The sequence below is a fragment of the Protobothrops mucrosquamatus genome, unplaced genomic scaffold (genome assembly GCF_001527695.2).
Source record: "Protobothrops mucrosquamatus isolate PMUCROS unplaced genomic scaffold, P.Mucros_1.0 scaffold1781, whole genome shotgun sequence".
Taxonomy (NCBI): Eukaryota; Metazoa; Chordata; class Lepidosauria; order Squamata; family Viperidae; genus Protobothrops; species Protobothrops mucrosquamatus.
The window spans coordinates 51,797-74,335 of record NW_015387919.1 but is presented as its reverse complement, the minus strand read 5'-3'; the positions used below and the strand labels follow the sequence as shown (position 1 = coordinate 74,335).

The 22,539-nt window shown below is 53.0% G+C and overlaps 2 protein-coding genes across 2 annotated transcripts in view; both read right to left on the bottom strand.

Annotated features, from left to right (window-relative positions):
* The window catches only part of DRGX (dorsal root ganglia homeobox), a 21,600-nt gene extending 19,106 nt beyond the window's left edge, over positions 1 to 2,494 (bottom strand). The window contains exons 1-3 of the mRNA XM_015823131.1: positions 2,461 to 2,494; positions 266 to 363; positions 41 to 142 (exon numbers count right to left, since the gene is read on the bottom strand). Of these exons, the coding sequence (XP_015678617.1) occupies positions 41 to 142; positions 266 to 363; positions 2,461 to 2,494 (234 nt within the window). The remainder of the gene's footprint in view (positions 1 to 40; positions 143 to 265; positions 364 to 2,460) is intronic.
* A 14,744-nt stretch (positions 2,495 to 17,238) lies between these two features.
* ERCC6 (ERCC excision repair 6, chromatin remodeling factor) overlaps positions 17,239 to 22,539 on the bottom strand; it is a 32,992-nt gene continuing 27,691 nt past the window's right edge. Inside the window, exons 16-21 of the mRNA XM_029285501.1 lie at positions 21,871 to 22,016; positions 21,705 to 21,780; positions 21,184 to 21,311; positions 20,328 to 20,505; positions 18,718 to 18,823; positions 17,239 to 17,691 (exon numbers count right to left, since the gene is read on the bottom strand). Of these exons, the coding sequence (XP_029141334.1) occupies positions 17,260 to 17,691; positions 18,718 to 18,823; positions 20,328 to 20,505; positions 21,184 to 21,311; positions 21,705 to 21,780; positions 21,871 to 22,016 (1,066 nt within the window). The 3' untranslated portion in view covers positions 17,239 to 17,259. The remainder of the gene's footprint in view (positions 17,692 to 18,717; positions 18,824 to 20,327; positions 20,506 to 21,183; positions 21,312 to 21,704; positions 21,781 to 21,870; positions 22,017 to 22,539) is intronic.

Here is a 22,539-nt window from a genome sequence, read left to right as displayed (position 1 = left end):
GGCAGCGGGCGAGGCTCCGGGCCGCCGGCCTCTCCTTTACCTGCACGCGGGCCTCGGTCAGGTTGATCTTCATGGCCAGCTCTTCCCTGGTGAAGACGTCCGGGTAGTGAGTCTGGGCGAACACCGCCTCCAGCGCCTCCAGCTGCGGGGAGACAAGCAGCGCCGTCGGGCGGGGCTCCCGGGCTCCATCCCCGCCCGACCCCGGCCCACGGCGCCCCCCCCCCGCGGGGAAGGACGGTTTCCCTCACGCGGAGCGGGCCGGTACCTGCTGGAGCGTGAAGGTGGTCCGGTTCCGACGCTGCTTCCGACGGAGGAAGCCGTCCTCGAAGTCCGCCGTGGAGGGCCCGCCGAAGGCCGTGGCACCTGAGCCGGGAGAAAGGCCCGGTCAGAGGGAGGCCCACTCCGGCTCTGGACGGCCGAGGCTGGCGCCGCCGCCGCCCCCTTGTCACAGCAGCCCCCGGGGGCCCCGACCGGGCTCCGAGGCTTGCAAGAGAGCGGAAGGCCTCTGCCCCGAGCGGGGAAGCCTCGCCTTTCGCGGTCCAGGTCCCGGTGAAGGAGCCGGACCCAGAGAAAGGCGGCGGCGAGCGGAACTCGGGCCGCTCCGATGGGCAAGGCGCGCTTGGCGCGTTGGGGAAGGGGCGAGCAGAGATGAAATCGGCCGGGAAGGAAGCCGGAGCTCCGCGATTCTTTCCCGGGACCGAGGGAGGGTTTGCTTTCTTGCCAGACGGGCTGCGCTCCGGCCGAGAGGGGGGCGGCGCCCCTCGGGCAAGGGGAGCCCGCCTGAGCGGCCGGGGGGGGGCGAGGTGCCAGGCTGGGCGCACTGGGGCGGTGGTCGAAGCCCCCCTGGCCCCGCAGAGCCGCGGCGTTTGAGCCCGGTTGGGAGCGTCCAAGCCAGGGCCGCCCCCTTCTGTCCCCCGGGCGGGAGAAAGCGACCTGGCCCCGGAGGAGCGATCCGATCGGCCGAGGGGAACTCCCCGCTGGGGGCCTGACTCTGGCCCGAGTTCAGGCAAAAGGCCTCGGTTGACACCCGGAGATGCCACGGGGAGGCACGGCGCAACGAAGGCGGCCGCCGCGTCGCCCAGGGCTTCCCTCCAGAGCCCGTCCGGGCACCCCCGTTACGGCCTCCGCGGGACCGTCCCGGGTTCCCCCCGGCTTCCTCTCCCGTCTCCTCCAGGCGCCCGCGAACCGCGCAGGGCCCGGACTGGTTCCGCCTCTTCCAGGGCCACCGCTGCCCGACGGCCTCCCCGCCTCCTCCTGAGGCGCCGCTCCTCGGGCCTGCCGCGGCCGCAGGTGCCCAGAGACCCCCGGTCGGCCTCCCGGCCTCGTTTGCAGAGGAGCGGGGCCTGCAAAGGAGGCCCGTTCGGCGCGAAGCAGACGCGGCCCAAAGGCGTCCTGCGGGGAAGGAAAGCCTCGCCGAGCGGCCCGCTTAGACGGCCCAGGCCGGCGTCGCTCCTGCGTTGCCCTGAGCTGCCCACGCTCGCGTTTGCCCAGCCGGCCAGGCTCCGCTCGCTGCCCCGGGTCTAGCCGGAGGGAGCCGCCGGGCTGGGCCGGAAGGGAAGAAACCGCAGGCCTCGATCCAGGCCCGGCGCCCCCTTCTTCCCGGGCGCTCGCCCGCCGGCACTCCGCCGTCTGCGAGGGAGGGAAGCGCCCTTTGCCGCCTCCCGGGCGAACCCTCTCCGCGGAAGCCGAGGCCGCTCCGGAGACGGGGCGCTTAGAGGGGGCGCCGCAGTTGCCCGTCCCGGCCCTTCCCGGAGACCCCGCCGGGCTTTAATGCCGGCGAGTAGCGGAGGCGGAGGCGCTGGGGAGGGGGTGGCCGGGCCCCCGTCTAAGCCCTGCCTGCCCTTTGCCTCCCGCCCCCGCCGGCGTTTGTAGCTGGAGATACGTTTAAATCTGATCCATCTGCCGGAATAGAAAGCCCGGGGAGGGGGGGGGGAGGCGGAGGGGCTCGCCTTTCTCCCGCGGGAAGCCCCCCTCCCCTCCCCGGGCCCGGCTCCTTCCCGGCCTGCTCCAGAAGGGGAGATTTATGCCGCCCCCGGGCCAGCCGCCGCCCCCGCCGCCGCCCCCCGACCAGAGGCGAAGGGGAGCATCTGGGCGGCAGGAGGCGGCGAGAGCCTCCGGGCCTGGCCTGGCCTCCCAGCGCCCGCGCGCGGCTCTCCGACTGCGGCGGGAAGCAGGTGGCCCGCTCGCTGCCAGACACGGGCGATTCCGGGCCGGAGCGGCAGGCGAGTCCCGGTCGGTCGCGCTTCCCCAACGGCCAGGCCGCCCCCGCGCCCACCGGCCCCGCTCGCTTCTCCCCGGCGGCCGCGCCCGAGCCTCCTGCGCGCCGATCCGCTCTGCGCTCCCCCCGCGCCCGGCAGAGAAGGGAGCCCGGCCGCAGCCCGGGAGCGCTCCGCCCGCCCGCCCGCCCGCCGAAGAAAGTTGCGCGCCTACTTACGGTGGCGACTGCGCGCGAACACTCACCCTCCAGCGGCGGGGGACAGTGGAAGTAGAACATGCCGGGCCCGGGCTGGGCGCTGCAGGCGGCGGCGGCGGCCGAACGGGCTGGAACTGCGGGACAAACGAGGGAGGTTGGCCCGACGGGACGGCGCCGCTTCTTGCGGGCCGGACTCGCTCGGCCAGGCGGACCCCGCCGGCAGCAGAGGACGACCCGTTCCCCGCTCCTCCTCCTCGCCTCTGCCGGGCCCTCGTTCCGGGAAAAGTCGCCCGGCAGCCGAAGCGGGGCAAAGGGACGCGGAGAGGGAAGACGCGGCCTCCCTCGCCCCGACGGCCAAAAAGGCGCGGGCGGCCCCGGGCGGGGCTCCTCCGGGGATCGGCTGCCCTGAGCGGAGCGCTCCCAGGCGCCGCCCCTCCGCCTTCGGCCCTCCCCGCCGGAGACTCTCCCGGGCGGGAGTTCCCGCGGCCGGTGAAGCGCTTCCTTCCCTCGCAGAGCCCGCCCCCCCCCGCAGCCGCGCCCCGGGCCTCGTGGGCGAACGGGGCCTCCCCTGCCGCGGCCCGGGAAAGGGCGCCCAGCCCCGGCGGCGGCGGATGGTGCAGCCGAGGCCCTACTAACCGGCGCGGCGGCAGCTGCCGGCGTCGGGGCAGCTGCGGGCCTTGGCGGAGGCGCGCCGACGGGCAGCTGCCTTTGCGACGCTCTCTCCAGCCCGCTCAGCCTCCCCGCACTCGCTTTTATAATCTCACGCGTAATTGGCCTTAATCTGATTATTGCCGGCGCTGCACGGAGCGAGGAACTTGGATAGGTCTGCCGGGCCTTCCCGATGACCCACGTGGTGCGCGGCGGGGGGGAACCGACGTCATTTCTCAGTCAGCACCCCGAGCGCCAGCCGTGGGAGGGGAGGGGAGGGGCGGGGAGGGGGGAGGCCGACTCCGCCGCCCCGTCCTCGCCCAGGCCCCTTCGACGCGCACGAGGCTCCAGGGCCCGCGGGTCCCTCCCGGCCCGCCCCCTCCCCTTCCCCTCCCCCTCCCCCTTCGCCGGCGGGGGCCGGCCTTGGCGCTCGTGCTTGGCTGGCGCGCTCTTTCCCGGGAGCGCTAATGGGCCATTCGGTGGGCTTTCCAGGAGCCGCCTCGCCTTTCCGCGGCGAGGTTTGATTTTGTTCGCAGCGAGGGGTCTCCGGATTGAAGCTCGCTTCCCGTCTGCGAATGGGAGGCGGCGGGGCCCTCCGCAATTACTTTTAAAACGCATTGGAGACTCGGCGGCGAGAGAGGCGGCTCAGCCCCGAAGCCTGGCTGGAAATGAGGCTCGGAAGCCTCCAGCTGAACATGTGAATTCGGGGGGCGCCGGATTGGACGAGAAGACATCAAACGGAGGAGAGGGGAACGGGGCGGGGAGCGTAATGGGCTCCATAATAGCGGCACACCAAGATAATGGGCTGCTGGTGGACCCTGCCCCCCCCCGCCCTATTAAGCGCTTCCCTGGCGTAAAGCCTTTACGACGTGAAAGGGGGATCTAATGATATTTGGGTTATTAAATGCGTGTAATTAATTTATGCACCACTGAAAATAAAGTTGGTTTTTTGACCCTCTCAAGATGCATTAGAGACGATGCAAGTCAAACAACTGTTGATAAATGTATCTGACTCTTCTCTTCGATTGGGAACAATCCCCTTTCGGAAAAGTTGGAAAAGCGAGGCGTGTCGCAAAAACTGGGGTTTCTGGAGAAAGAAAAAAAAAAAGCATAATTTGCCAGCACGGGGCGAGAGAGGCATCGGAGAAGCAAGGTTTAACACTTCGGAGCCTTGGAAATGAAAAAGAAGCTCTTCCTGCAACTATCTTAATCCGAATCCGCGGAGCCCCCCCCCCCAAAGAACTAGACGTGAAACTCCCCCCCCCGCCCCTTTGGCCAGAACTGCTCCTCCTGGACGCGGGTCTCTCTCCTCGCGGTTTCCTGCAAAAACTGAACGGGAAAAGCGACTCGGCTCTTGACTCGCCAGCCGGAGACGGAGCAGGGGGTTTAGGGCTGAGCTGATTTCTCGGGATCGCCACCGCCAGAACCGGGGGTGGGGGGGGCGGGGTGGTCAGAGTGGATCCCGTTTGGCTCGGCAAAGCCCGGGGCGGCGGGGGGCTTCGCGGCGAGTGGCGGCCGCGGGGCTCCTTCTCCCCAGCGCCTCCTTCTCGGCGGGGAGGGAGAGAAGCTCCCTTCCCTTCTCTGGCCGGGGAGGACGGAGGGGGGGGCTCTTCGGGCGGGCCCCCTTCGAGAGGGGGGCGAGGAAAAGCCTCGCTCGCCGCCTCGGCCGCTTCCCCGACTCGCCTCCGCCCTTCGCGGCTGGCCGCTGGGCGAGGCTGCCGGTGCAGCGGATTCAGCACCACGGACAGAGGCCTGGGCCGCCGGCCTTCGGGCCGAAGCACGCCTGGCGCGTCCCTGCCTCGGGGGGGGGGGGTCCCGGCCCTCCTCGCCCTCCTCGCCCGGCGCCCTTGGGACCCTGCCTCGCTCCAGGAGTTGCGGGACGAAAGCGCCCCGAGGAAGCCTCCGCTGGACCCGACGCCGCTCAAGCGCCTTTCGGGCGGCCCCCGCCGCGCCCGCTAAGCTGCAGCCATCCGGGCGGGGCGGGGGTCGTGGAGAGCGGGGGCTCCCTCCTCCAGCCCCGGTCCGGCCATCCGCAGCCCCGCTCTCCGCACAGGCCGCTGGGCCCAGGGATCGACCGGGGCAGCTCGCAGTCCCGTCGTGGGCGGGGGAGGAGGGGGCACTTCGGACCTCTGGGCAGCCGCGTCCCCCGTGGACAGCCCACCCCGGGAAGGCGCTCTCCGCCTGGGCTCCCGGGCTAGTCCTGACCCCTGCGCTGGGTGGGGGAGGGGAGGCGGGGGGGGGAAGACGACCGAGAGGCCTGGCCTTTGTTGGGGGGCAGTGCTGGCCTCTATTGGTACCGGTGGAAGGCGGGGCACGCGTGGGAGGGGGGCGGGAGAATGGACCCCTTGCCTTGGGCGCTACAAAGCCCCCCCCCCCGAAGTCCGGGAGCGCCGTTGCGGTGGGGATGGTGAGAGACTTCCCGAGGGAGGGGGGCGCTCTGGTCCCAGAAGTCGCAAGCTAACACACACACACCCCCCAAGTCCCCACGCCTCATTCTGAGACCGGCCGCTTCTCCCGCTGGCTGACTCGGTCTCCGGCCAGTCGAGTTTGGCGCAGCGGCGGAGAGGCTGATGGTTTATGATGGCTGTTAATTCGGAGCTTTCATTGCGGCTTTTATTTCCCTATTATTTAGCAGCGTCGTTGACCGCCAGAACAAGTAACGAAGAGTTTATATTTTATCTTGATCCGTGCGCAGTAAAATATACTTTCCAATTAGTCAAATTTGCAGATTTGTCCCGCTTGGACTCGCTTATAATTTATCACAGAAAGACGTTCTTTCTTTCTCCGAAGACCAAGGTGACTGCTCTTCTTTTTCTCTAACCTTTTTTCACACTTGATGTTCACCAGACTCATAATGTTAATTGGCTTCATACACGGATCATCAGTTTAATGAAGGAATCGATCCTATGTTTCATTCTTTATGACCCTCTGCCTTAACAGCCCGGGCTTTAATGACGGATGGAACAAGTCCCCAAATTAAAACGCGCCCAAGGCGGCCTTGGAGGGCTCCGGGGTGGCGGCGGGAAGGGAAGGGAAGGGAAGGGAAGGGAAGGGAAGGAGCGGGAACCCCAGCAGCCCCACTCCCAACACAGACGGGCCAGGGCGGCAGGGGCGCTTCCTGGGTGCCCTGGACAGCGGCTGGAGAGAGGCGGAGGGGCGCTTCCTCGTGTCTCCCTCCCTCCCTTCCGCTCCCCCCGAAAGAGCCTCTGGGCCTTCAGCCACGAGGAGGAGGAGGAGGAGGAGGAGGAGGAGGAACTGCAAGGACCAGCCCACAACATCCCTTGGTTACATGTTGAAGTAGGGAGGATGACTTCCTTTTTAATCTCAGCCAACAGATGCCGAAAGGTCAGAGAGAGTAACTGGAGTAACTCAACGGTATTGAGCATCACCATAACAGACCGAAACCACTGAAATAAAAATGCCTTCCCCGCCCCCCTGCCCCCTCCCCCCGCTCTTGGTTCGTGTCTTAGCTGCTGCTAACTTTCAGAACAAGGGCAGTCTGGACTGGGGCCTACCTCGCAGGCCCTCCTGGGAGGACAGGGATCAGACCATTTTCCCAGTTTCAAACAAAGCACATCTGTTTAAAATGCCACTGGCAGTTTCCGTCTGGTCCTTCTTTGCTTTTGGCACCCTCGGCCCCTTGGGAAGAAAGGCAGCAGGCAGACAAAATATTTTCTCCCTTACTGAGTTAGCGATGAGCCTTTTCACATCTCCAAGTAGCATTTATTTGGGTATTATTACATCTATTTATTTAGATATAAAACTTTGGGAAGATGTAGGAATGCACATAAGTCCTTACTCAGCAGAAGAAATCTAAGTCACAATGAGAGCAAGGGAGCCTCAGTAGTGGAAGATTAATTTATTGTTGTAAACTCCCACACACCATTATTTTCTTCAAATGGTCCAGAGTAAGACATATATATTAAAGAAGGTATGGAGGGGAAGGCATTGCAGCTAGACTGGAAGACAGTCTCAAGACCCTCCTCAGCTATGGATTCCACTTTGGGCCAATTATTCCCTCTCAACAAACCCATCTCACCTGATGGTTACTGATGGTGGCAGTGAATTGGGCAAAGAAGAAGAAAAAAACAAGGCTGCAATCCTATTCAACTTCACTTGAGAGTAAATCTGATCAAATATAGAGAGAGCTGTGCACATTTGCTATAGGAAAAAAAAACCCCAAATCAATAGGATTTACACCAGAGCAAATCTGGAAGGACTCAGGCTCCAGGGCTGCCCTCCAAAACACCCTTACGAGAGAATCCATGGAAATTACTTCCGAATCGAGGGAAGACCTGCCAACCAGGCCACCTCCAAATATAGTTATCAAATTATAATACCTATGAAGACAGAAGGAGGAATTATTCAAAAGATAATTGAAGAGCAATCATACTGAGTACATTTAACTTTTATGAAATGTGAACAAAATGGAATTTAACTGTCGTCCTGGCTCACTACTTTTTTGGCATATGACCTGAAAAAAAATTTGCAAATCCTAAAACAGGGGCACTTTTAGGATCAAGACAATGAATGCTGTAAGGCTCATAAATAGTGCAGCTGGGTCAACTAATGTTTGTCAAATAAATTTAGCTATGAATTTCAGTGTCACAAAGACAATTTAGTTTAAGATCTAGAAATCGCACTCTTTCTAACATTAAGAGCAATTAATGGGAGACATTAGTGCTACAGATACACGCATACAGAAAGAAAATGGTCCCCACAATATAAAAAAGAGGTTGAGACTCTAGAAAGAGAAGAGCAACAAAGATGATCAGGGGACTGGAGGCTAAAAGATACGAAGAACAGTTGCAGGAATTGGGTAGGTCTAGTCTAGAGAAAAGAAGGACTAGGGATGATAGGATAGCAGTGTTCCAATATCTAAGGCGCTACCCCAAAGAAGAGGGGGGTCAAGCTATTCTCCAAAGCGCCTGAAGGCAGGACAAGAAGCAACTGATGGAAACTCATCAAGGAGAGAAGCAACCTAGAACTAAGGAGAAACTTCCTGACAGTGAGAACAATTAACCAGTGGAACAACCTGCCTCCAGAAGTTGTAGGTGCTCCACTACGGAAGACTTTTAAGAACAGACTGGATAGCCACTTGGCTGAAATGGCATAGGGTTCCCTGCCTGAGTAGGGGATTGGACTAAATGACCTCCAAGATCCCTTCCAACTCTGTTATTCTGTTTTGTTAAAATTAAGGAATATTAATACCCTTCTCATCAAGAGGAAGAATCCATCTGCCAAGTCAGGAATGACCTTCTCCTCTGGCAGGTGAGGACCTTCCTCCTTACCCAATCCAGTTCTCCAAGATCCTGATTTATTGCTACATTAATGATGCATCCACGTTTTGGATATCGAGTTTAGTTTATTTCTTGTATAATTAGGAAATGTTTATTGGATTATTTTTATTAGGATGATGTAGTTAAAGATTTTTTGACTATTACTTTATATCAAAAAGAACTCTAATTTGGGGGGAAAATGGACCATAAAATGGATTACAAAAAAACATGGCTTTATATAAGAGAAAATAAAAATAATGGAATCTTGATCAAATAAGCCATTAGGAGACAAATGGGCAGTATTGCAATGATTTCTGCGGGGGGGGGGAGGGACCGAAGAGCAGAGCAGTGGGAAATGTGCAAGTATAAGAAGAAAAAGAAAGTTGGAGCAGGAGGAGGAGGAGGAGGCAGAGAAGCCAATCCCAGGGAGGATGGTTGTGGTGTCCTTTCAGCAACAGGCCTGGGCCAGGGTCATGCACTGCGCCCACCCAAAAGGGAAAACAACCGGACTCAGGCTTCATGCAAGGAGAAGCTTCTTGGGTGAGAAGCGAAATGTCTTCAAAGAAAACAAGAAAGTCCAGTTGCCACGTTGTGCTTCGGATTGACGTGCTGAGGGCTCGAATCCTGGAGCCAGGAGGATCCCAACATTCTGGCCGTTGAACTGAAGTCCCCTTTAGGAACCCAAAGTCCATCGTCCACAGCAAAAGACTCTCCAATCTCGGCTTGAAATGAAAGCTTTTCTCAATATTCATTTCGTTCCATTATTCCTTTTCCTCCCCCTGGGTTGATGGGGATCATTTTTGGCCTTTGTCTACAGCAGGGGTAGTCAACCTTGGCTCTTTTATGACTTGTGGACTTCAATTCCCAGAATTCCTGAGCCAGCTTAGGAATCAAACCAAAGTATAACTAAACCAGGATAATTATGATTACTCTATGCCACTTGTAGTCACTAAAGAAAGATAGCACAGGCAGAGTCCTCGACTTAAGGCAGTTCATTTAGTGACCGTTCAAAGTTACAACAGCGCTGAAAAAAGCGACTTAGGACCTTTTTTTTACAGTTACGACCTTTGCAGCATCCCCAGGGTCATTTGATCAAAATTCGGCCACTTGGCATCTGGCTCGTACTTATGACGGTCGCAGCAGCGTCCCTGGGGGGGTCACGTGATCCCCCTTTGCAACCTTCTGACGAGCAGACTCAATCGGGAGGCCGGATTCACTTAACGACCGTGTTGCTAACTTCACAACTGCAGTGACTCATTGAACAAATGCGACAAGAAAGGTTGTAAAATGGGGCAAAATTCACTTAACAACCGTCTTACTCAGCAACAAAAATTTTGGGCTCAGTTGTGGTCGTAACCCGAGGACTGCCTGTGCTGTACAGAAATGGAAGGAGCTTCATTTTGCTTCATAGAGCAGGGCAGCTTCTACAAAAATGCCGGCCTCTACTAAACAGACTTTTTTGAAAAAAAAAAAATCTTTATCTTTAGTCCAGCCTAAAGTTAATAAATAACAAAACATATTGGACAAACTTAGATATATTTAAAAAAACAAGTTTTTTTTAAATCAGCAAGTTGCAAAAGGGGACACCTTCTTCCCAATTTACAGTCATTTCTAGAGATTTTTCATCTGAGGAATATGGTGATAATTATCCTCGCCGAATTTTATCCTGGCCAGCGACCGAAGTAGGTGCCCTCTATTCGTCTTGGGAACTCTCTGCTTTTGTTCTGGCAGCTGACTTTATTTTGCTTTTATAAGAATAATTCACTTACATGGGAGCGGATGGAGAAAATAAGGAATTGAAGGAGAAAGGGATTCCGTTAGATATTTATTCCACGGTGATAATCCTACCAAGGAAAACGGATTAAAAGCCGTGCTAAATCAACTAATCGCTTTTGCTGTCAGTTGGACCAAAAAGAGAAGGTTCCTCATACAGGAATAGTTCTAGAATATGAGAAAGACGGAAAGAGAGAGCTGCTAACGAAGTTGAATGCCAAGTCAAGACACTGGATTGTTCTTTAGAAGGAGGCTACTGGGCCAGCCCCACTTGGGGCAACGTTAGAGGGCCTTTGTGCAGCTCTACAGGCTCCGTAAACAAGGGAGAGGGGCTTTCCTGGGGTCTGCCTCCCTTTTATTAGCCAAAGCAAAATGGAAGTTTCTAACAGGGGTGAATCCACCGGAGTTAGTCAAAGACACACGTTAGCGGCCTGTCGGTGCATCAGAAAGCATCTCTCACCTTCCCTTCCAATTTCCCCACAGCACCTTCAGTTTTCTAAGTCTTTGGCTCTCTTCTTTCTTTTTGGTCATAGAACATAGAATAATAGAGTTGGAAGGGAGGTCTTCTAGTCCAACCCCCCTGCTCAAGTAGGACACTCTATACAGACAAATAGATGTCCAGTCTCTTTGTGAAAGCTTCCAGCAATGGAGCACCCACAACTTCTGAAGGTAAGCTGTTCCATTGGTTGGTTGCTCTCACTGTTAGGGTATTCTATCTCAATTTTAAAAATGCATTTCCTCTTTCATTTTTCCTATCTGCACTTTCCTAAAAAGTTCCGAACTGGTTCCTTCCCGTTTGCAGAAGTTTGTTTCTTGGAACTTGGCTGTGAATTAATCACCTTGCTTTGTTTTGTTCTTTGGGCCACAGACTCAGCCTGCTGAAACTTAGAAGTAGCTGGAGCGGTGGAAATTTAGGTGGAATGTTTTTCAACCCCCCCCCCCCCACACTGTTATTATGGACTTCATTTCCTTACACAGTTGAGGATAAACAATTCCAATATATTTTGTTTTAATTATTGGTGTTTAATGGGGCATAATGAGATGACGCTGTGTGGTGCATGGAAAACTGGTAATTTACAGTGTGCCATTGAAGGCTGGAACTTGGCCGTGAATATTTTGCCTGGAGTGGGTAAGCAAGTGCTTGTATAATAATATTATATTTATAATCAACAGGCACTGTGTCTTAATTGCACCAATTTCCCCCATTCCTCCACTCCTCCCTTTGCAATGGACACCGAAGTGCCCTGTAAAAAAAAACAAAACACCCTAGAAGGGCACCGTGGGTGGCAGGGATGGCCCTGCGCTGCAGAGGGGATGTTTTTGCCAAAACAGGTATTTATCGGCTTTGTAATTTAGTACTATAGTTTTAACCTGAATTAAAACTATAGTACATGAAGCCAGAGCTGCCATATTTGGTGTTGTGGTATCACTCTCAAATGATTAAAAAAGTCTAATTTTTATGACATAAAAGATTGGAAAACAACATTCAGAGAGCCGCACGTATAAAGCGGTTGTGTTGTGTTGGTTTATGGGGGGGGGCATCGCTTCATGCCCCCCCGATGTGCTTCAGAGACAATAATAATAATAGAGCAATTCAGGGAAGTGCTGAAGATTTGAATTCAGGGGGAGATGCCGTTGGAGATCTTGAACATGAGCAGAGTGTTGAGTCATTTTCATCCCATTAAAATACTAATAAGAAAAATGAATGCAGTTGCCTTGGATGCAAAGTATGGATGAAGCCAATGAACGGCATCGTTGCTGTCAACGAACGGCAACAAGACATGGATATTTTTTCATATGGAACGTTCGTGTAGCCTTGCGGTAGAGTCAGGTGTTTCTGGGCGCATTTTCAGTACCTGGACTCACCTGAGCGGTGACAAAGGGCTGTATCAGGCTACTTTGCGTAATTGCAAGATGTAGCAGATGCTCCTGCTGCAGAAAAAAAATGTAACTAGGTAGACAACATCAAGAGTGTTTGGGCTTTGACCCAGAAACACTCTTGATTTTGTGAAGTTCTTGAAGTTCTCCTCTTAACATTTTCTGTCCTCCTGAAACCCCCTCTCTCCCGAATTGCGATGCGCAGAATAGCTGGTTGGAAGACAGACAAGGGGAGGAATTATTAAATTGTTAAACGTAATAATAATTATACACGTGGTGCTCCTGATGCACCGAGAAAGCAGAACGGTTCACCTAATGCTTAAGCTTTTAGGAAAAAGCAACTTTGGAGAAAGTCCTAGTCTGTAATTAAATATTGGAAGACATGAATTTGCTTCAATCTGAATCTAATTGTTGATTGTTGATCATCAATCTAATTCAATTTAACCATTCAAATCAATTAGGAAAATCGAGGCATTTAATTTGATTCTTTGATTCAAAGAACTGACAAACGTTGACTGACTCGTCCCAATCACTGACTCAGACTGGGGCATCTCCTTTAATGCAGCCTTCAATTCAACGGTCCAATTCAATTAGGAGAGTAGATTCTATTTGGAACTTCAACCAAATTGGTTTCAAATTGAATCTCGGAATTAAAGCTTCTCGCAGTCCTAGTCAATATAGGCAGTGTTTGCTGCAAGATTTTGAAAGTTATTATTATTATTTTTTACTCTCTGGAAATGCCACTCCACACCCCAACTCCGTCTGGTGCGGAGTTTCAGCATTTCACAAAAACTTAAATTACATCAAGTATATGTCAGGTGCAGCACTTCTGTGGCTGAGGCAGGCAGAACTGGGGTGGGAGAAAATTTTTGTTTTTACTTGACTCCGTCACTCCGGCCTTTTCCTTCTCTTGAACCCCACCAACAAATTCCTGTTACAAACCAGAAGTGCCCTTGTGCCTCTCAGCAGTTTCACCCACCGTTAATCTCCTCCTCCTCCTCCTCCTCCTCCTCCTCCTCCTCCTCCTCCTCCTCCTCCTCATCTTATTTGTGAAGCAAGATCGCAGTAAGCCCTGTTATTGCCACCTACTGGAACAAAACCCGCAAGTCTACTTAATTATAAAATATCACAAATTGCGAATGCCGTTCCTCAAGCAACCAAACCCCACCCTCCTAAGACCCCTTCCTAAGGTCTCTGGCCATGACAAATAATTCCCACGGAAGGAACCCTCGGACTGTACTTCAAACCATCCTTCCTCAGACGAACTTCGGCCACACCAAAAGGCCACCAGGCCTTGCTCTGCCACACTCTCCGATCCGCAGGGACCGCACGGTCTTAATGCGAGTCTTTCTTTTCCAAATGCTGCAGTTTGGTTGAAGAGGGCCTGATCCTGGGGGCCAAAGAGCCAGAAATGAGAGGCCTCCTCCGAGAAGTCCAGCCTGTCGTGGTCTGCGACATTTTATCTGAAGTTTCAAGCACCGCAGGGGCCACGCGGGGAAAGGAGTACCAGCGCCTGGTGGGGCTAAGGCCTGCCTGGGCTGCGTAGCTTTTTTTGCACGTTCCCATGCGCATCTCCACAGGGACTGGAATCTAGCAGAATTAAAGCCGAGGTGTGTGCAGCTAGTCCTCAACTCACAAGCATTTGGTTAACAACCGTTAGTATTCGAAGTTACAATGGGCTCTTTAAAAAGCGACTTACAACTGGTCCTTGCCCTTACAACAGTTCCAGCGTGCTGGGGGTCCCGGGGTCAGAGTCTGGGTGCTGGATGTGTATCCTATGGGGGGTGGCAGGAATGTACCCTGGGGGGGAGGGGTAGAGGCCATTTGTGACCTTCCCAGCCGGCTTCCGCTGACAAGGAACTGGAATTCACTTAACAACCGCAGTGATTCGCTTAACAACCGTGGGGGGAAAGGTTGTAAGACTGGGTGTGACTTGCTTAACAACAGAAATTCTGGTCTTGGCTGTGGTCGTAAGGCGAGGGTTACTTGCACAGTCATAAACCCATTTTCAGAGACCAGACTACAAGTCTAGCTCTACAGCCACTCCGACCCCACAGGAACGACCTCCCCCCAAGTCCAGGGTGGGTTTTGCACCCTCCGGGCAGAGGTTTGCACCCTCCTGGTCAGCCTGGTGGGCGAGAAGAGCCTCAGGTCGGCAGCCCACCCCCCTTTCCCCTCCCCGCTTCTCTCCCGCCTTGGCTGTGTAAATGGACGCTTGTCGCGCACGCTTGTCCTTAATTACATCCAGCCCCATGGATGCCAATCACAAATCATCCTTGATTAAACACGGCCCCATTGTTAATTGCACATTATCCTTGATTAGACACTGTATGTTCACACTGTGGACTCACGTCCGGCTCCTGGTCGACCAGCTCCAGATCCTTTTCACGTAGGCCACTGAGTGAGGCATCCCTGTCCTAAGTCTCTGCTTCGGATTCTCCTTCCTGGAGAACTGCAGAACTTTTTCCCACTGAATTTAATCGTGTTATTTGTGCCCCGTGTTTTTAACTGATTGAAGGAATTTTGAATACTTCAGTCTTGCGTCAGACCCGATTTTACGCCAGCTGCAAATTCCTTTATTCCTTCATCCCAGCCACTAACAAAAATACGGATCAGGGCCAGGCTCAAAGACCAGGCCCTCCGGCAGGCCCCCTTGGGCCCGAGAGGGGCTGTTTGATGACCGTGCTGTTGTTTTTGGTTTTATAAATAAGAAACTTATTCAGACTTAAATGAGTGTCTGTGTGTGCCGAGAAGGGGAATCTTATCAGTAAGTTGTTAGTGCTTGAATGTAAATGTTACGGAGGCTTCATGAATCACCAGATGCCAGCTGAAAAGACAAGACTCTTGCAATGACAGTGACTGACAACTGATGACGGTCACTCTAAACCTCTGGATGACTGCGACACACAGTAATACTGCGTTTCTTGTTTTTGAAAGTCCTGTGTCACATTCAGAAAGTTGAGAGGGAGAGGGAGAAAGAAACATTTATTCTTGGGGAAGGCAGGGCAGGGCGAAGGCAGGCACCCACTCTCCGGGCTAAGACCTGGCCCTGCCAACTAGCCTTGGGGGGGGTGGTCCAAGAGCACCATGCATCTCTGGGGGGGGATGAGAGCGGTCACTTGTGGGCTGAAGGCACTCCCTTTGCCCTTTGCCCTGGATTCTAACCTGGTTTTTAACTATGGCTTATATATAATTGTACTATTTTATCTGTAGTGCGATGGTCAGCGTAGAAATTCCATAAATAAATAAGAATGGAAAGGAAGATCCCAAAGGAACGTGAAGGAGGGAACGTTCGGGAGGCGCATCGCTCCGTCTTCCTCAGCTGAACGCCTGCAAACGCTGCCACAAGATGTGAAGACGTCTTGCTGAACACCCTTGTCTGTCAAACTCTCTGCTAAGACTTGGCTAAGTCTTTTCTTAATGAAATCCTTGTTGGTTCTCAAATCCAGGGGGCTTCGTTAAGATGAAAGGGATGGGAACAGCCTGCAACAAAACCGCTCTCCTCTCCGTCCCGGGTAGTTTAACCTGTAGCGTTCACAGCAGTGCTAAAACTGCCCGGCTTCCATGCCGGGGCCTCATCTTATCCGTGGGGCGTGGATAAAGGCAAAAGGGCTGGCTGCCTACAGAAGGAGAGCCCCCTCCTCTTCCTTTCCCAGTTTCTTAGCAGGCGTTCTGGAATTTTCTCTGGGTGGGGGAAAAACGGATCAAGACAATGGATTCAACATCATCCTATCTCTGCCTGGAGCAGAAAATTCCTACAAGTCTTAATACAAAAGAGGCTGAGGGAAAATCGGAATTAACGAGAACTGAAGCTTGTTGTATTTTATGGGTGTACAGCTTAAACTACTGCACTGCATGAGAACTCTGTTGTCCTACAGAAAGCAACATAATTATTTTTTAAGGTTCCCTCCTGTAAAGGCTACCTCTTGTAAAAAAACAATCCTTCTAGATAAAACTTTTATGATATTATTTATAATAGTACTGTATCATCAACATGCCGATGAGGCCTGGCTTATCACCTCCACCCTGAGCCGTCCAAGTGTCGCTGTGGCCGTCCTGCATGGGGCAGAACAGGGCTTTGGGTTCTAGGACCACCCTCCCCCCCGTTTCTGAGGATTCTCCATCTCCTGTTCTGGAGGGGGTGGCCTTACAGGACGGGTGTGCGATTTGGGGGTCCTGCTTGAGAGACGGGCACCAGCCGTGAGCGGGAGAGCCTTTGCCCAGCTCCGTGTTGCGTGCCTGCCCTGTGGATCCCCATCGCCCCGCAGGTAAGTTTGGTCCTGACCCTGCTGGCCTTTCACAAAGCCCGGAAGACACGGCTGTGTTTCTGGCCTTGAGAGTCGGAGCATCTGCTAGAATTAGCGAAATAGGTTTTGTTGAAATATCTGTACTGAATTCTTTGAAAACCTCAGTTGCCAACTGTCTGTTTTGTTGTTTTAACTCTTGCAGGCTGTCCGCTTAAAGTTTGAGCCGTGCAGCCGTGCAGAATGAATGAATCAGTGGCGAGTACAGCTACAGGAAAAGACCCCTGTACAGAGAGACGGCATACGGGAGACGGCCTTTCCAATCCTGAGCAGAATTGGGAGCTTGAATGATTTAAGAGTTCACCACTGAGCCTGTGGGAAAAGGGCCAAGGGGAAGGTGGCCAGGAACTACTACGGGCAGAACAGATCCATTCTACCCAGCAGACAAGGTTTTCTACTGCTTTCTACAACTTGGTACGATCGTGGTCATTTTGCAACCAGGACGAACTCTTCTTGAGAATAAATATCTATAGATTCATCCCTCTAGCAGGGAAGTAGCTCCAAAATGTTGAGAAGTCTGCCGTTATTACAATTTCAAAACCCAACCAGGTGACCTGACTTAGGAATTTTCACTTAACTTTCGCTTCTGGCATACAGGCTACATTTTAACGGGACGCTGGTGTTTCTCACCTCCGAAGATAATTCTTCCTTAAGGCTGTTGGTGGACATGGCCAATCCCTTTAATGTTATCTAAGGTGTTATTCATTTAGGCACACAGCTCAGACTTTCTGATTTTTATTGCATGATTCACCAGAAAGCTTGCTAGGAAACCATTTTAAGATCCACTTGAACTCTCCGTTAAATCAAGGAGAGCGTCCCGCTGGCCTCTTCTACGCCTGTCCTGTCAGGCTGGTGGCACCCTGTGTGCAGGGCAGGACGCCCAGGGGCCCTCCTCAGACACAACGCTCGGCCCCAAAGCCTCAGCAGGGAGTCTTGGGGGTGGGTGAGGGGGGGGCATCCCCAGTCATGTAAATTCTGGTTTGAGTTTCCAGAGCCCTTCGCCACTCGGCCTCCTGTGGAAAGTGCAGAGGTTTCTCAGAAGCTCCCGGAAGATGCAGGACTGCTCCGTGGTCAGCTTGGAGCCGAATTCCTGCAGGATTTCCCGAGTGCTGGCCTGGCCCTGCAGCTCAGCCTGGAAAGCCATGAAGTTCCGGATGTCCGAGAGCAGCTCATCCTGCTCGGTGGCTGTGGGGGCCCCGCGGATCGTGTGCTGAAAACTCCCCTCGGCCTGATCCTCCCTCTGCTGGGATCCAGTCAGGTGGTTCCTCTCCTTCATCCTAGCCAGCAGCGAAGAGGAGTCCAAGGCGCTGGAAGAGGCCTCTGCTGCCCCTGCTTCTCCATCCAAGGGAGAGACTCCACGGGCCGGCTCCCCTCCCCTCTCTCTCTCGCCCTCCTCCTGCGAAAACACATAAAGGTGGCGGGAGGAATTCTCGTATCATAGAACTTAAAACCATTAAAAGTTTTTTTTTCCTCCTGATTTGTGCAATGCCTGTATCCAAACAGCAGGGTAACCCCCTTTATAATCCAGGGCAAGCACATGCTGCAAAACTGCAATTTTATGCACGCTTTCCTAGATATAGTCTTCAATGAACACAAATGAATGGAACTGAGTAGATGCCAGTCGTTCTGCAGGTCCCTCCCTCCCTCCCACAAGCGGGTGAGCTGCTTAGAGCAGAGCTCTTCCTGGCCTTCCTCGGCCGATGCGGATCTGAAGGGGAATCCACTCATTTGCCCAAGTGGAGAACATTATGACCTCCAAACAATGAGAATAGTTTTACGATGGAAGTAATTGCCAGAGGAGTTGTGTTCATCGTCCTATGAAAAAAAGACCCCTGAATTGGTGGGGTCTTGAAATAGTGAGTCAATACTTTACTCTTGATTCCTTGACTGAAAACCAGACTGAAGAATTTGTCTTTTCCATTCTTTCTTCCTCCCCATCTATATATTCCACTTACAGGTACGCCTTTAAAGTGTGATTTGGATTTGATAAGGCATTCTAGGTTAAACCCTCAGGTAGGCCTTGCATCAGACCCCACTAGGAAAGCTCCCCGGGTCATACACAGGGAGGCTCCTGGAGATGGAAAACCATCTCTGGCTCTTGAAACTTGCTTCGAAAAGGTGGTCAGGACCCATTTCTTCTCCCTTCTGGAACATGTTTGGGGACCTTTTAAACCCGCATGACTAGAACCGAGGCCCAAGCGTCATGTGAAAAAAAAATACATCTCCTGTTGATACTGATAGCAAAGACAAGAAAATGAAGAAGCTGCCATCCATGAGATGTAGCCACGTGCCCCCCCCCTGTGGAAGCCAAAAGGGGGCCATGCAAACTAAGATCAACAATGGGACTTGTAATCAGCAGGACAGGCTCAGCTGCTTTTGTGTGCAAGATGTGACCGTCTGTCAAGAGAACTGGGCTTCTTACGTTCACTATGAGTTGCTCCTGTTTCAACTTGCACTTTTTCCCTGAAGCTTCATAGGAAGAAGATGGTATCACGAAATTTGGGTTCCTCTTCTGTCCAAATCTGCTTCTGAAATTAACCAGAAACCAGAGACATATTCTTCACAAACTGATCTCATGGCATCACAAGGTAGATACATTTACATTAGACTGATAATACACTGTAGGGTCACATGGCAAAACAAAATATAGGAAGGTTGGCTCCATGCACACCTCCTGCAGACCTCTACCCACAAACTACGTCTATTAACTTGTCTCTTCCTTTTTTGTCCACTTCCTGAGTGCCATTTTTCTATCTCATTCCCATGCAGAAATATACAACATTTTATCAACGGTTGTGGGAATTGGGTCTGTCTAGCCTAACGAAGAGAAGAACTAGGGGTGACACGATAGCAATCTTCCAATATCTGAGGGGCTTCCACAGAGAGGAGGGGATCCACCGATGCTCCAAAGCATCTGAAGGCAGAACAAGAAGCAACGGATGGAAGCTAAACAAGGAAAAGAGCAACCTAGAACTAAGGAGGAATTTCCTGACTGTGAGAACAATTAGCCAGGGGAACCACTTGCCTTCAGAAGCTGTGGGTGCTCCACCATTGGAGGTTTTTAAGAAGAGACTGGACAGCCATTTGTCTGAAATGGTACAGGGTCTCCCGTTTCAGCAGGGGGTTGGACTAGAGGACCCCAAGGTCCCTTCTAACTCTGATATTTTGTTATTCCGTAACTTCTACATAACATTAATTTGGAACTGGGAATATTTAAGCTTTTGGCAAGCCAGTGCTCTCATGTCCTATTAACATAGTCAAGAAATAATAAGACATTATCTACCTCAAAAAAATGAACGATTATTTTTATTACGGCCACTGACCAAAATTTATCTCATAAAATAATGTAAAGATAAACGAGATTAGGGAAATTTCTCTTGCCTAACAGCCAAGGAGCATTGTCAACGCTGCAAATACTGTATATTCTTGCTTTGACAATATGCAGAACTGTCTGGTATTTTTATAGTTAAACCAGGCAACAGGGAAAAAGGGAGGAGAATAAGGATAGCCCGGGAAAAAGAAACAGGAAGTAAATCACATCTTCCAAGTTGATTGGAAGATGTGAACCATGACCCCAAAATAAGGGGGGGGGGGGAAATGCTTGGAATGTATATGCGTAAGGGAAGAGAAGCCAGACCTAAGCATTTCCACCATGCTGTACTGACGTCTCTGTAACCTTAATAAATGCTTTTAGGAAAAAATATGCCTGAAAGTCCTTTTAAGTGTTTCGTTAATCAGACATATGACAAGCGTCAGGGTAGGTGGCATCAGTAGATTTTTTCCAAGCTTCCTTTTTAGATACTGAAGCTCTACAGCTATTTTGTAATGGCTAAAATACAGAATCTGCGCATCTCAGCAAGATGCAAGGATTTCCAACAGGGCTGGCTGTTCACTTTCTCTCTGAAAAAGTTATGCATCTGGATGCAGCAGATACCCCAAATAAGATTACACGGTGAGAGAGACCAACTCTCCGGTCCATGAAGCGGAGTGCCGTCGTAACGGACGCGGAGGGAGGAGGGCCAGCAGGCTTACTTTAACCAGGTTGGGGCGTCATCCGTCCGCGTGGAAGCAGCTCCCCGGTATCGTTGTCGAGAAATCTTCAGGGCTCGGAGGGCGTCTTGAGCGACACGGCTGGCCTCGCCTTCCACCAACACATAGTCTGGACTGGAAGCTTCCATGATGGCGTCATGCTTCATCACGCTGTGTATTCCTGGGAGAGGAAGGAGTTAGGAGTTAGAACCCCCATCTCCCCCATTCCCTTCGCCTGGGTGCGAGCAAGAGGCGCTCTGCCCGTGAGGCTCAACCGCTGGCCTAGAAGTGCTGGGCCAGGGCCAACCCGCTTCAATTGGCTGCCTCGCTTCTAGAAAAGGGGGCCCTGCCCACAAACCGCCAAAAATAAAACCGGTAACTGTCCCAGAACAAAATGTGGAGAATGCCACAATCTGCCCCGGCCAGTATCTCCTTGGCTGGGGAATTCTGGGAATTGAAGTCCAGGCTTCTTCAGGTGGCCACAGTTGAGAAACACTGGGACGCACAACGAACCCTGATGAAGTGGGTGCACGACTGACTTTCTTGCCTCAATTGATTCGCTATTAGGGAGAGGATATTAGTTCTTATATTAGACCCTCGGCCCTTGCGACTGGGCACGATCGGGGGGGGGGGAAATAGGAGGAAGGAGAGCCGTAGTTTGTCCTTTCCAGCTCCAGAGTGAAAGGCAGAAAGTAATAAATAAACGTGCACAAACTCATCTAGACTCTCATTATTTCCCTGCTGTGTCTGTATCTATCAGCAACTATTTTTATGGGAAAATAAACTGAAATAAATTACTTGGATCTCTGTCACATTTGGAATTATTTTTAAACAAAATAGCACAACAGAAGAAAGTTACCTGATTTTTTGAAAAGCTTCTCCAAAACGTAATCGTCGCTTTTCTTTGGCTCTCGCAGCCCCTCTTCGCAATCTTCTTTCTGGTACTTCCTCTGCTTCACCAGGTGAGGAATTGGCACCCCCTCGAATCTGGCACCCCGAGAACCTTTGGGCCTCTTCCGTTTGCCCTTGCGAGGCCCCGGGGTGGAGGGAGGCTCCCCGGGAGGAGCGAGCGGCCGACAGCTGCCCTGCTGTGCCCTGGAGCCTGGCCTCTCCCGGCCCTTCCCCTCCTCCGATGTGCCTCCTCCTCCTCCTCCTCCTCCTCGGCCCGGCTCCTCCCCCAGCCCCGAGGGCTCCTCTCCTGTCCCCAGGAACAAATCTGCACTGGCAGCGGGCATTTGGGCAGGGTCTTTTGGAAGAGGACAAGGGGACAGCGCTGAGCTTCCCTCGACCACCATCGACTCCCCCGCTGCAAGGGGCACAGTTTCATGGTTCCTTGCCAAGAAGGAATCGGACTGCCCGGAGGTCGGCTTTGCACGGGGCCTTCTGGAAAATCCAGAGACGTTGGCGTTGCGACGCTTCAGTGGCCGCTTCGGTGCTGGAACATCAGAGCCGGTTCCTGAAAGGCATCACACAAAGCGTCACCGGCTGCTCACGCCTCTCCCTGCACGTGTTATTAGGCGAGGGCACCTGCCCTGGCACAACACACCTGCAAAGAGGGCACTGGTCTCTGTCCCCTGGGCTCCGTCCGGGGCGCTCAGGGTGAAGAGCTCGTAGAGGTCATTGGACTTGAAGAAACGCCTCTGCTTTGGGTCCTTCAGGATTCTGTTCGTTAGAAACTGTTTGAATATTTGCCTGGGAAAGCAACATTTTGGGATCAGGGATGCACAGGGTTCTCTGTTCAAAACATGACACATTTTTCCTGCTATATCTAATCTCTCTCTCTCTCTCTCACACACACACACATGGAGAATTCCACTATAGACATGTAAAAGATCTCAGGAACTTAGAAAACGTTTAAAGAATCAACGGAACAGAATAAATAATTTCAATAAAAGTGAACACCTCTTGCTGTGCTTTAAATTCAGAATTACGCTCCGTTTTCAATAACCGTCTTTTGTCTACTGCAACTGTAGCTCAAAAGGGTTCCACGGTTGCAATCAAACCGTCAACTGCAATACGTGTTTCGTCCTCCCTGCCAAGGACGGGGGGGGGGGGGGGCTGGGCCACGCAAGCAAAAGAGGGGAAGCGGCTGGATGCAGATTCTCAAACCTTGACACCCGGCAGAAGGGCAGCAGCAGAGGAGCCCAGCAGCCGCCTCGCACCCACCTGTGGTAGATCTTTTCTTCAATGGTCCCTGCAGTGAGAAGCCGGTACA